This window comes from Saccoglossus kowalevskii, chromosome 2 (assembly GCF_978046115.1).
Source record: "Saccoglossus kowalevskii chromosome 2, keSacKowa6.1, whole genome shotgun sequence".
In the NCBI taxonomy this organism is placed as follows: Eukaryota; Metazoa; Hemichordata; class Enteropneusta; family Harrimaniidae; genus Saccoglossus; species Saccoglossus kowalevskii.
In genome coordinates this window covers 16,672,837-16,687,045 of record NC_140642.1, presented here as the reverse complement: position 1 = coordinate 16,687,045, position 14,209 = coordinate 16,672,837, and the positions used below count along the sequence as shown (strand labels likewise).

General features: G+C 36.2%; 1 protein-coding gene across 1 annotated transcript; it reads left to right on the top strand.

Moving 5' to 3' along the window:
* Positions 1–4,521: 4,521 nt before the first annotated feature.
* LOC146748236 (uncharacterized) lies at positions 4,522–13,808 on the top strand. Its single transcript, XM_085506635.1, has 12 exons — positions 4,522–4,777; positions 5,283–5,426; positions 5,697–5,827; positions 6,661–6,732; positions 6,850–6,945; positions 7,840–7,928; positions 8,322–8,424; positions 8,591–8,693; positions 10,689–10,796; positions 11,787–11,882; positions 12,636–12,734; positions 12,930–13,808. Exons 1-12 carry the CDS (start codon positions 4,567–4,569, stop codon positions 13,157–13,159), a joined length of 1,482 nt encoding a protein of 493 aa, XP_085362761.1. The 5' UTR covers positions 4,522–4,566; the 3' UTR covers positions 13,160–13,808.
* The last annotated feature ends 401 nt before the right edge of the window (positions 13,809–14,209 follow it).

The following is a 14,209-nucleotide window of genomic DNA, read 5'->3' as shown; positions in this document are numbered from 1 at the left end:
CAGAATCACATGTCACCCACAATGCCAGTAGTGAACCTGTTGACTACAACACTGAACCAGAATCACATGTCACCCACAATGCCAGTAGTAAACCTGTTGACTGCAACACAGAATCAGAATCACATGTTAACCACCATGCCAGTTGTGAACCTGTTGACTGCAACACTGAACCAGAATCACACGGCACCTACAATGCGAGTTGTGAACCAGGTGGTTGCAATATAGAACCAGAATCACATATTACCCACAAATCCAGTTGTGGACCTGTTGACTTCAACACTGAACCAGAATCACATGTTGCCCACATTGCCAGTAGTGAGCCTGTTGACTTCAACACTGAACGAGAATCACATGTTACCCACAATGCCAGTAGTGAACCTGTTGACTGCAACACTGAACCAGAATCACATTTCACACAGATTGACAGAAGTAAACCAGATAGTTGCAACTCAGAACCAGAAGCATGTCTATTGCCTGTCAGGTTTGAGCCAGATGGTGATATCGTGAATCTTGAATCGTATATTGCACATGGTTCGGATGGTGGCTGCGTGAGACCAAAATCGTGTATAATACAGAATAGTGTGCTACCTGTCAGAACTGAACCAGATAGTGGCAATTTGAATTCAGGATCATTCATTGTACAGAACAGTATTTTACCTGCCAGAAGTGAACCAGATGGTGGCAACTTGAAACCAGAATCATGTTTGGTACATAATGATGTCAAAGCCAGTTGTGAGCCTGTTGACTTCAACACTGAACCAGAATCACATGTTACCCACAATGCCAGTAGTAAACCTGTTGACTGCAACACAGAATCAGAATCACATGTTAACCACCATGCCAGTTGTGAATCTGTTGACTTCAACACTGAACCAGAATCACATGTTACCCACAAGGCCAGTAGTAAACCTGTTGACTGCAACACTGAACCAGAGTCACATGTTACCCACAATGCCAGTAGTGAATCTGTTGACTGCAACACTGAACCAGAATCACATTTCACGCAGATTGACAGAAGTAAACTTGATAGTTGCAACTCAGAACCAGAAGCATGTATATTGCCTGGCAGGTTTGAGCCAGATGGTGGTATCGTGAATCTTGAATCGTATATTGCACATGGTTCGGATGGTGTCTACGTGAGACCAAAATCGTGTATAATACAGAATAGTGTGCTACCTGTCAGAAATGAACCAGATAGTGGCAATTTGAATTCAGGATCATTCATCTTACAGAACAGTATTTTACCTGCCAGAAGTGAACCAGATGGTGGCAACTTGAAACCAGAATCATGTTTGGTACACAATGATGCCAAAGCCAGTTGTGAACCTGTTGACTTCAACACTGAACCAGAATCACATGTTACCCACAATGCCAGTAGTGAACCTGTTGACTGCAACACTGAACCAGAGTCACATGTTACCCACAATGCCAGTAGTGAATCTGTTGACTGCAACACTGAACCAGAATCACATTTCACGCAGATTGACAGAAGTAAACTAGATAGTTGCAACTCAGAACCAGAAGCATGTATATTGCCTGGCAGGTTTGAGCCAGATGGTGGTATCGTGAATCTTGAATCGTATATTGCACATGGTTCGGATGGTGTCTACGTGAGACCAAAATCGTGTATAATACAGAATAGTGTGCTACCTGTCAGAAATGAACCAGATAGTGGCAATTTGAATTCAGGATCATTCATCTTACAGAACAGTATTTTACCTGCCAGAAGTGAACCAGATGGTGGCAACTTGAAACCAGAATCATGTTTGGTACACAATGATGCCAAAGCCAGTTGTGAACCTGTTGACTTCAACACTGAACCAGAATCACATGTTACCCACAATGCCAGTAGTGAACCTGTTGACTGCAACACTGAACCAGAGTCACATGTTACCCACAATGCCAGTAGTGAATCTGTTGACTGCAACACTGAACCAGAATCACATTTCACGCAGATTGACAGAAGTAAACTAGATAGTTGCAACTCAGAACCAGAAGCATGTATATTGCCTGGCAGGTTTGAGCCAGATGGTGGTATCGTGAATCTTGAATCGTATATTGCACATGGTTCGGATGGTGTCTACGTGAGACCAAAATCGTGTATAATACAGAATAGTGTGCTACCTGTCAGAAATGAACCAGATAGTGGCAATTTGAATTCAGGATCATTCATCTTACAGAACAGTATTTTAACTGCCAGAAGTGAACCAGATGGTGGCAACTTGAAACCAGAATCATGTTTGGTACATAATGATGTCAATGGTGGGTCAGATAGAGGCAAGACAAAATCATTAAAAAGAAGAGTCATTTTGCCATTTATAACCTCACCAGAAGAATTTCTCACCCCAGGTTATATTAATTCCTGTAAAAATGTACGTAAATCATCAACCTTGTTTAAAAAATATGATTCAAACATTGTTTTGGAATCAGACTGTGAATCTGACATTTCTGATTCTGAAATTTCTTTTCCATTTCTGCAATCTAAATGGGATAGAAGTAAAAATGTTGTTAAAGTTAGGCCTCTCACACCTGTACAAACTAAGGTTAAAACACATCCTTCAATGGAAGTAAAAACTGCAGCTACTCATGACAATGAAGATGAAAATGATAGTGAAAACTTTGAAGAAGACTATGACGATTCTGATGCTGACCCTACTTATGAACCAAATTCAGATTGTGAGTCGGATGTATCTTTTTCTTGTGAATTAGATATGCATAGTATCAGTGATGTGAAAACTACAGGAAATGACAAGCCATGGATGAAATCTAGCATAAGCCCCAAAGATAAAGCTTGCCAATCAGCTGCTATCTGTCAAAGTAGTGATAATTGTTCCAATAGTATCATTGTTCCTGATCTGTCGGATTGTGAGTCCGTTGAATTCAATACTGTGTCACCATTGTCATCAAAGTTTCATGGGAAAGAAAACAAGAATCATCAAAATACTTCTGCAGGTGAAATGAGCATGGAGTTTGTAAAGTCTTCAGAAAAAAGAAATCTGCCTAGTACATCATCTACTACAAAGAATCTTAAGAATGACATCCAAATCAGTTCTGTGAATCCTTCCTCGGTGCAGGTTCAAACAACAAATAATTCCAATAGGAAAAGAAAATGGGACAAATTTGCTTACTGTGTTTACTGCATGAACAAATATCCAAAGTTACCAAGGCATTTTGAGAATAAACACAGTACAGAGAAAGATGTTGTCTATGCATTAAGTTTCAGAAAGGGAAGTACCGAAAGGAAAATTTTATGGCAGAAACTGACAAATAAAGGCAACCATGCTCATAATGTTGAAATACTTAAAGATGGATATGGCTATATCATACCATACAGAAGACCATCATTTACAGTTCCTGTATCGCAGTATCTCCCTTGTCCTGAATGTTTGGGTTGGTTCATCAAAGCAGAACTGTATAAACACAACAAGACATGTCCTGTCAAACTGTTTGAAAATGCAACACCAAAAATAATTCACCGAAGAATACAACAAGTAGCAGGAATGTTATTACCACATAGTGATAATGTTACAGAGGGTATGGCAGACAGAGTGCTATCTAAAATGACTCAGGATGAAGTGGCAGTAATTGCAAGAAATGATGATCTTATCATAGAATTTGGATCCAGGGAATATATGAAAGTTGGTACAGAATCTGCAAAGATTCAGTACGTGAAGCAGAAAATGAGAGAACTTGCAAAACTTCTAATACAACTTAGAAAGATCAGTAAGAAAAATGCATCCTCCCTAAAAGAATATATTCATCCTTCAAAGTTTGAAATTGTAATCCAGGCAACACAGCAGTTGGCAGACTATAACCTTGATGATAGAGTTCTTGGAAAACCTTCTCTCGCATTAAAGTTGGGTCACTCTCTGAAGAAATGTACTACAATCTGCATGGCTGAGGCAATCAAAAATGAAGACTACCAACGAATTAGCAGCTAAGAAATTCCTTAAATTGTGTGAGATACAGTGGGCACAGTCGATAAGTTCACATGCACTTAATACTATGAATGAAAGGAAGAGAAACATGCCAAAATTTCTTCCATTAGTTGAAGATGTTGTGAAGGTAAACATGTATCTGAAAAAGACTGCCACTGATGCTTATAAAGATCTACAAGAAGATACAACCACATCAACCTGGAAGAATTTGAGCGAGATAACGTTAGCCCAATTGATTTTATTCAATAGGAGGAGGAGTGGGGAAATGGAAAGAATGCTTCTAGAAGATTTTAAAGAAGTAAGGGGAGTCAATCAAGAAGCTGGTTCATCTTTGACAAGTTGGGAGCAAAATCTGTGTCGTTTGATTGATAGAGTTGAAATAAAAGGCAAAAGAGGAAGAAATGTGCCTGTTCTATTAACCAAGGATCACTGTAATCAGATAAAATTACTTATCGAAAAAAGAAAAGCTGTTGAAGTCAATGTGGCAAATCCATACATTTTTGCGTGCTTACAAAACTCACTGCGCCCAGTACGTGCAACAGTATGCCTGAGAAAGTTTGTAACAAAATGTGGCATTGAACATGCTGAACGGTTCACCTCTACAAATTTAAGGAAACAAATTGCTACAATGTCACAAATCTTCAATTTGAAGGACAATGAGCAAGACATCCTTGCTGGATTTTTGGGACATGACATAAGAGTCCATCGAGAGTTTTACAGACTTCCACAGAATACATTACAAATTGCAAAGGTCAGCAGAATTCTGATGGCATTTGAGAAAGGAAATATTGGAGAATTCAAGAACAAAGGACTTGATGAAATAGAAATCAACATAGATGGTGAGTAGTGTTTTATCCCATGATAAATTCTGCGTTTCACTGCTATGACACTCCAACTATTGTTTTTACTCAATCATCGTCACCTTCTTTAGTTGTATGTCAAATATGGAACTAGCATATAGGCTGGTCACCTTTCCCTAAATTGAAATGCCTGAATTTGTTGATGGAATTTCAATCAATGATTATGGGGAATTGCTATTAGTATCAAATATACACTAGCCAACGATTATCAGTATTTGCTGACACTGTTAAAGATAACAACAAAAATTGTCCCCTTGTATATGCCAGCAGAAAAACCTGAATGACCGATAGAATGAACAGTCTATTGTGTATTGATATTAGGTTAGTATTTGTTCAGGAAATAGTTTTTATCAATGACACTGAACAATCTTTGCAGTAGTTATGCTGTAATCTCTTTGAGCACTGTCTTAGGACGAGAATTGAAATAAGTCGTATGATATTTGTCATTTGGCTTACTAACTTTTCAAAATTGTGTGAATTATAGATGAATGTGAGAATGAAGACCTACTGAATACTGGTAATATCATTGAAGATGAGGAATTTCAAGAAATGAATAATAATAATACAGATATAAATGGAAAACTACAAGACAAATGTATGCATATTGATGATGAAGATGTTTCTAAAGGTTTGTTCATATATTTAGTGTTCAGTTTAATTCACCATTTCCTAAGGCACTTGGTGTTCAGTATTTACATGCACTTAATACTATGAATGAAAGGAAGAGGAACATGCCAAAATTTCTTCCATTAGTTGAAGATGTTGTGAAGGTAAACATGCGTATCTGAAAAAGACTGCCACTGATGCTTATACAGATCTACAAGATACAACCACATCAACCTGATAGAAAAAGTATTTATTGTAATAGGGTTTTTGAATGGTTTATGTTGTTTTACAGGTGATGTAGATACAATGAAAGTAGGGCCCTACTCGATAATGAAGAACAGTATATTGGACCTGGGCCATAAAAAACAGCTGTCAGATGATATTGTGAACTCTGCTATTTATATTGCCACAAGAGAGAAAAAGGTATTTATTTTATGTTGAAAGGTTCTGAACAGGTGGAATGGTGATGGCTGAATTGGGAAGCTGAGTTTAAGATTTAATTGCATACTGAATGATAAAGATTTTGGTAAACTTTTACTTATTGCTGCTCAATGGAAAGAAATCTTGTTTTTCTTGTAGATATTCTGGTACAGGGTATCCCTGACCCTGACTGTGATAATTTGTTCAAAATTGATAGACTTTGTTCACATATCAATGTCACTTTCAATCAAACTTAAATTGGTATGATAACATATTTGGTTGTATTTTCCCTAATATTGATTTTGTAATTTGATATTTGACTGGTTACCATTGGTATTTGTGTTATTTAGTCTGTGTTTGTTTATGATGATTGTGGAGTGTGGGTCTCTCTGATTCTCTTTTCTGTCAACATAACAGCATGGCAGATTATAAGTCACTTGAGTAACTCCTATAATCTGTTAATAATTTGTGCTACTATTTAAAGATGCATTCTGATTGACCATTCTCTATGAAAGTTTGTCAGGTCTGTGTTGAGCATTCACAATCGGACGAAATGAATTTTATTTATTTAGATTGAGTTATTCGTGCACTGTTCATCACTTTCTGATGCTATCTGACGTGAATATTATGTAAAATACAGTGTTTATGTATTGAAATATATTTTTTTCATTAGTGCATAATATCCAAAGTGTAGTGCACTTCAACAGTTTTTTAGTACTTATTTCCTCCATTGGTGTCTGCTGTTATGCTTTGTTGCCACAGTTTATTCATTGCTTATCATTAAACATAATCTCCTTTATTTCATTGCTGACAATGTAATTTTATATTGTTTTCAGGCCATTCTTTTTTTTGACCACAATTTAATGACATCTATTTGTTTGAAGGGTGAAATGGCCAAACCAAAAAAGGTAATTATCATTTAATATTTTCCAGACTAGTCAGCTAGTGGAAATTTGTTTCTTCCATTTAGCAACAATTGTTACTAGTCATGTGTATTATTACTAATGCATACAATGTATTTACAGATAAATCTTTCCAAGTATGAGATGGTAATAGGTGCTATGTTTGAAGGTGGAGAAACAACTAATTCTGGCATAATAAATGGACATTGGACACTTGTGGTAAGTTGTAAAATACTGTAAATAATTCAGGCACCATTTTCAATTTTACAGTTGACTCTAAAATTCTTGTATAATTGTTTTCCATTTCCTTTGCATAAATCCATCAGTACTGAACAATTTTATTAGTCCCCGTTCGGATGATCCGTCCGTCCGTCCGGAGTCATATCTCAGAATCCCTTTGGACCGATTATGTTAATTCTTTGCATGTGCCTAGTATCTTATGTGGGACATATGCACATGCAGTGGTTCAGCGATTCGATTCAAAATGACCGACTAGCAGCCATCTTGTTTTTTGAAAATTTTGTATTTTGGACATGCTTTGTCAGTTGTCATTCAAACTTGGTACATAGATTATACATGCTAAGATACATGTCCATGACGATTTATTTTGCAATTGGATCAATTGAATTTTGCATCTTGTTTTGTTTTTTTATGTGGTATCTTGGATGTGCTCTGTCAGTTTTCATTCAAATTTGGCACATACATTTACTTTATACATGTTAGGATGCATGTCCATGACAAATTGTGACAGCCATTTGACTTTTTGGCCTTACTACTATATTTCCACAATTTATGTACCATTTTCATTCGTATTGGCACATACATCGTACATATCAAGTGTGTTTCATAATCAGATCAAAGATGGCAGAATAACGGCTGTTTTTATTTTTGGCCATATTACTACTACACGGAACACGTGTTTTGATGTAAATAAACAATCTGTTGTATACACCACTTGGAACTCAAGTTTCAAGGACACGCTCGCGACAACCCCTCTGCTTTAATATGACGAGCACAAAGAAAACTTTCAAATATTTAACGGGGACTGTGTCATTTTCAATGACTAGTTTATTTCTGTCCAATATGAGAATTGATTTTTGTAATGCTTTACAGGTGGTTAAGCAAAAAAGTCATGAAATAATATATCTGAATTCTACTGGTGAAAGTAAAGAGACAATGGTGACAATTCAGCAGAATTGGAAGTAAGTAGGAAGAGTTCAATTATAATTAATTTTTTTCTGTTTTTGCATAATTTTGTAGATTTTTAATTTAACTCAAAGTTCTGGGATATACTGTAGTATGAGAAATAGGTAGTTATTGTTTGAACATAACTATGTCCCCAAGAGTGTTTTGTTGCTATAACAAAATATGACATACATGTAGTTGTGGAACAAATTACCAAGAATTGGATAAGGTTGGATCCATATGCACTCCTACTTCAAGTATTATTCTTGATACAAGTGTTTGCTATAAATTATCAGTAGGATCCTGTGCCACCTACGTGCCATAGTTTACTTACCGTAACACAAAAAATGCACCTAACTCTTGCACAAGATTTTTCATTTTCAACAACTAAAATATCTGTTATCTTTTAGTAATTATGCAAGTAAGAAGGGTGAAGTCAGTACTTATACTATATTGAAAGTGGATCATACAATGCAAGATGATGCTGTATCATGTGGTGTGTTAGTCATCAAGGTAATTATGGACTTTCAGCTGCATTTAAAATTAAAATAGTGATATATTAAATGTCAGTGAAAATAAATGGTTTTACAGTACTTTCTCAATGTATGTATCATATATCAGGCCGTTGTATCGACAGCAATGTTTATTTTATTGCTGATAATGTCATATTACTTTTCAGTTTGCAGAGCAGTTTGCTAATGGACAGTCTACAAAATTAATGTATGACATGGACAATATAGTGCAATTTAGAGAAGATATATCACGTTGTATTGTAGAAGCAGGTAAGCTGCCATTTTTAGACATAATGAGAGACATTTTACAGTTCCCAGTCATGGCTGTACTTATTTCACTCAAATTCTGTATGATCATCTCACAAAGTTTTTTTTTTCATGATGTGATTAACATATTTCTGAAGTGAGCTTATTAGTCCCCGTTCGAACGTAGTCCGAAAACGGGGACTTATGTTTTGCCCTGTGTGCGTCCGTGCGTGCGTCCGTGATCACCTGTATCTCGAACATGCATGGGCCGATTAAGTTCAAACTTCACTCATACATCACACATTATATGGGACATATGCACATGCATTTTTTTCATGATCCGATAACGATAGCCGCATAGCGGCCATTTTAAGGCCGAAAATGCATCAAAATCAGACATTTTCACCATTCCGGACCCGGATCTCAGTTATGCATGGACGTATTTCGTTCAAATTTGGTACATACATTAAACATAATAGGACCTTATGCACGTCATATTTTTTGGGGGGGGGATCGGGTTTGAAATGGCCAACTGGCGGCCAATTTGTTTTAAAGAATTCAGTTCTGGATCCGGATCTGAGACATGCTTGGATTGATCGAGTTCAAACTTCACACACACAAGGTACATCATGTCACAAATATGTATGTGCATTTGTTTCATGATCTCATTAACGATAGCCAAATGGCGGCCGCTTTAAGGCCGAAAATGCATTGAAATCGCACATTTTCACCATTCCGGACCCGGATCTCTGTTATGCACGGACGGATTTCAGTCAAATTTGGTACATACATTAAACATAATAGGACCTTGATGCACGTTATTTTTTTTCTGGATCAAGTTCGAAATGGCCGACTGGAGGCCATTTTGTTTTAAAGAATTCAGTTCTGGATCCGTATCTGAGACATGCTTGGATTGATCGAGTTCAAACTTCACACACACAAGGTGCATCATGTCACAAATATGTATGTGCATTTGTTTCATGATCTCATTAACGATAGCCAAATGGCGGCCGCGTTAAGGCCGAAAATGCAGTGAAATCGCACATTTTCACCATTCCGGACCCGGATCTCAGTTATGCACGGACGGATTTCAGTCAAATTTGGTACATACATTAAACATAATAGGACCTTGATGCACGTTATTTTTTTTCTGGATCAAGTTCGAAATGGCCGACTGGCGGCCATTTTGTTTTAAAGAATTCAGTTCTGGATCCGTATCCGAGACATGTCTGGATTGATCAAGTTCAAACTTCACACACACAAGGTACATCATGTCACAAATATGTATGTGTATTTGTTTCATGATTTCATTAACGATAGCCAAATGGCGGCCGCTTTAAGGTTGAAATCGCACATTTTCACCATTCCGAACCCGGATCTCAGTTATGCATGGACGGATTTTGTTCAAATTTGGTACATACATTAAACATAATAGGACCTTGATGCACGTCATTTTTTTTCCAGATCAAGTTCAAAATGGCCGACTGGTGGCCATTTTGTTTTAAAGAATTCAGTTCTGGATCCGTATCCAAGACATGTCTGGATTGATCAAGTTCAAACTTCACACACAGATGATACATCATGTCACAAATAGATATGTGCGTTTGTTTCATGATCCGCTTAACAATAGCTGAATGATGGCCATTTTAAGGCCGAAAATGCATCAAAATCATGTATTTTCCCAATTCCAGAACCGGATCTCAGTCATGCATGGATGGATTTTGTTCAATGTGTTGTACATATGCAGGTGCATTTCGGTCATGATCTGCTTTGAATGTATATGTCACTCAAATATGAACGGAACGGGGACGTGTCATTGACAATGACTTGTTGAATTCTTGAACGTGATTTGATTCATTGGTATTTGGGACAAAGACAATACTTGAAATAACAACTGAATATAACATCAATTTATCTGTTTAACTGTTTTCTAGACATGCATGGTATAATTTTGTTCAAAATTAATTGCATTTGCCATATTGATTGTTCTGATAAAATTGTATTTTTTTTTATTTTTAGCTTCAGAAGATTCTAAGACGCACATGTCAAAGAGAGCTTCTGTGCATACTCCATCCCTAGAACTTAAGAAGACGGATTTCCTTTTACCTATGAAGAAATCTGTTGAAGGTAATTTTATTTCCCTTACCGTAGGACTAAACTTATTTTTAACTGTAACTAATCTGTGTTCTCAGTTGCAATTTTAACTTGAAACAACTCGTCCAAGAAATATTTTCTAGCACTTTATTAAATAACTGGCCACCGGTTATAAAATAAGTCAGCGGTGAGTCAGCTTTCCTAACACCACTGGTAGCACTTTATTGGTTCAGTGGATAAGGTTCCCACAGGGTCTCCTGAGTGGTCTACAACAAGCTTATTCTCAGATTACCAGGGTCACATTTGGGTGTCTGTGGTTGAGTTAGGGGTTTGCTATCTTAGTTGAATTACCCGGTCAATAGAGTCCTCTAACCATTCCTCCTGTGCGATTACCACTGGTACCAGTGTTAAATCCAAAGTACACCAGTATTATTCCAACTAATTAACAATGTAGGAATTTATTGACGTTAATGGTCTGGTTCAATCCGCTTTCCTATGGGTGCACCCCTACAATAGTCAAGTGACAGATAAGCTGGTATCGGCTTTCTGTGGCTGGTACACACATCTACAAATCCCCAGTCAATCCTCACTTGTTGGAGTCAGGATTCCAAGTTGGTTCAAAGTGAGTACACCATAACTATTAAACTCCCAACAATGTTGACAGTGACTTGCTATAAAATGTGTTAAATATCACTCTAGTCAACACAACTGTACAGGCGATTTCTCCTACTCAGTCCTAGTTGGTCACGTAATTTTTAGTCTTTGCAAAGTCATTACTTATTCTGACCAAGTTTTCAGCAAGTTACACTACACACTTGTCATAATAACACTTGTGTACGTTCTCTTCAAGTCTACGGTCACTGCTTTGCTTGTTATCTCTATATCAGTATTTTCCCATCCCATACCTACAGAAATTGTATTCCACCACAATATTTATCATGGGAAATGATAAAATGACAATTAATATTAAACAGCATTAAATTTTCTTTAATTATATTTTTATATCTATTAATTCAAATCTAGATCTTGCTGTGAACAAGACACAAGTTTCTAATAAAAGAACCTCCACATATTCTACCAGTGATTCCTCACCAAAAAAGAAGAAAAAATCAGCGGAAGGTATTGTTTTTATTTTATCTCTTATTAGTTATCGTGTGGTTGATCAGTACCAGATGCTGTAACATTATCAGACAATAACAGGGTAGTGCTTGAGGACAATGCACAAAAAAGATCAGCAATATACCAAATTGTCCGCACTTGTGAAGATTGTTTAAACAACAAATCCATTACTGGTCGTTTAAGTTAGAAAATCCTGGTCTTTTTAATTGCAAAATTACCTATAAACATGTTTTTGTATGCCATTTGTTTGTGAACGTGTTAAAGTCAGGACGCAATAACAACAGAGTTGTTGTCCTTTTTCTTGAGCACATCACTACATTTTGGGCATTATAATTGAAATAATGGATTTCTCGCTGCCATAATGGATGGAAATGGCCTCTTAAATAATGTTTTTTTTCTGCATCTCGCTCATTGAACACATCCCTGTACTAGTACTTGACCTCTTATTGCTAAATAATGTCTGGTAAATGGGTTTTCTGCAGAAAGTATCATTAGTTGTTGCATTCCATCAAAATCTCCTGCTTATAGGAGTAGAGTATTCATGCTTGTTTGGGAGAAATTTCCTGAATAACGTCTTAACTCATAAATTTGAACTGCTCGCAACAAAAAAGTACTTTCTTAGTGAATGTAGACAAAGTATAGTGTGCGAAACCTTCGAGGGTGTCATTCTTTTGGGTTTGTTTTCAGTGCTCCATTACTTGTGATTTCAGCTTCATTTACTAACTGCCTTGATTTGTGTTATTTTTATTCCAGATGTAATCATGTCATCACTGTATAACAAGAGAACTTCCACAGATAACCCTATTCAGTCAGAAACTAAGAAAGCTTATTTACAGAGAGAACCTGATAAAGGTATTATAATTGATTGATTGTATTCCCTTCCTAAGCACGAAGTCATATATATTTTCTCTCAGTTAAAAATTAATTTGTCTTGTGGTTTCTACATTGCTTGCTATCATTAAGTCTTGAATACTAGACAGTTTTATTTCCATGCACTAAGTTTTTTTGGACCTCTTTTGGTTTAATTACATTTTCTCTTGTGCTTAGGTGTGAGTGATGGGAAAAAGATGTGGACCACAGAAGAACGGACAATAGTTAAAAACTATTTTATGAGAAATATCAGAATGTTAAAAGTTCCTGGAAAGATTGAATGTACTAACTGTCTGAAAGAGAATCAAGTACTGGCCAGCAGGTCATGGAAAAACATAAAGTATTGTGTGTACAATCTGATAACAACATATAAAAGGCAATCAAAGTCAAAACAGCATTATTCTTAACTCTGGCTACAGGTCTTCTGTATGCCATTTAGTTGGTTGGGGGGTGGGTTATCAAATATGTAATACATGCAAGAATGAGTTTCATCTTTCTTACATGTGTCTTGAATGCTTCTGTTAGCATGTGCTTTCATATATGGTTATGGTCAAAACAAGTCAATTTATATTGATCCAGTATAAATTAATTTTGGTTTATGTGCTTGTCTAGATGCACTTCAAATAGAGCAGATAAATTTTCAATTATAGGTAATAACAGTATGCAAGATCAAACTTGTTTGCATATGAATAGATAAACTATGAACATAATTTCAAAGCTTCACAATATGATGAAACCTGGGCTCTAAAAGATGGTTATATCAGTTTCACAAACCTGTATCACACCTTGTTCAACACTTGTTGGGCACACAACAACCCATCCCATCACGCAGCATTGCCATATTTTTAGTGTTTAAGTATGGATGGTTTCATTGTGTGCCCCTCATACATGTATATTAAAACCTGAATATTTGATAATTTGTTGTCGTTCCACCCCCTATCCACCATTGACATTTGCTGTGATGATATCATTTACTTTATGTAACTATTGCTGATTTTTTTAATGTACATGTATTCAGTGTGTACCATTAAGAATAAAAAAAGGTATTCAAACAAATTTTATGTTCAGTAATGATTTATTATGTAGAGATTATGTTTTAGTTATGTTTGAAACATTCACTTTATATGTGTATAATTTGGAAATTTGAGAATGACTTCAGCCTTGGTAATATGCTAAAAAACAACAGTATTGACTTCTGTGTGAAGCATGTACTAATAAAGTGAGTATGAGGTTACCCTCTCTGTAATGAAAATGTTGGCTGCAATAAATGGAGTCACTTCCTTGTATGGAATATCAATGAAAAAGTTGGCAACAATAAATACAGTCCCTTCATTACTTGGAATATTTTGGTTTGGAAAAAATAAAGTCACTTAAATACACTGATTATCAATAGTTAACATTAATATATACAGTCACTTCATTGTGTGGAATATCAATTAATATTTTGCGAACACTAA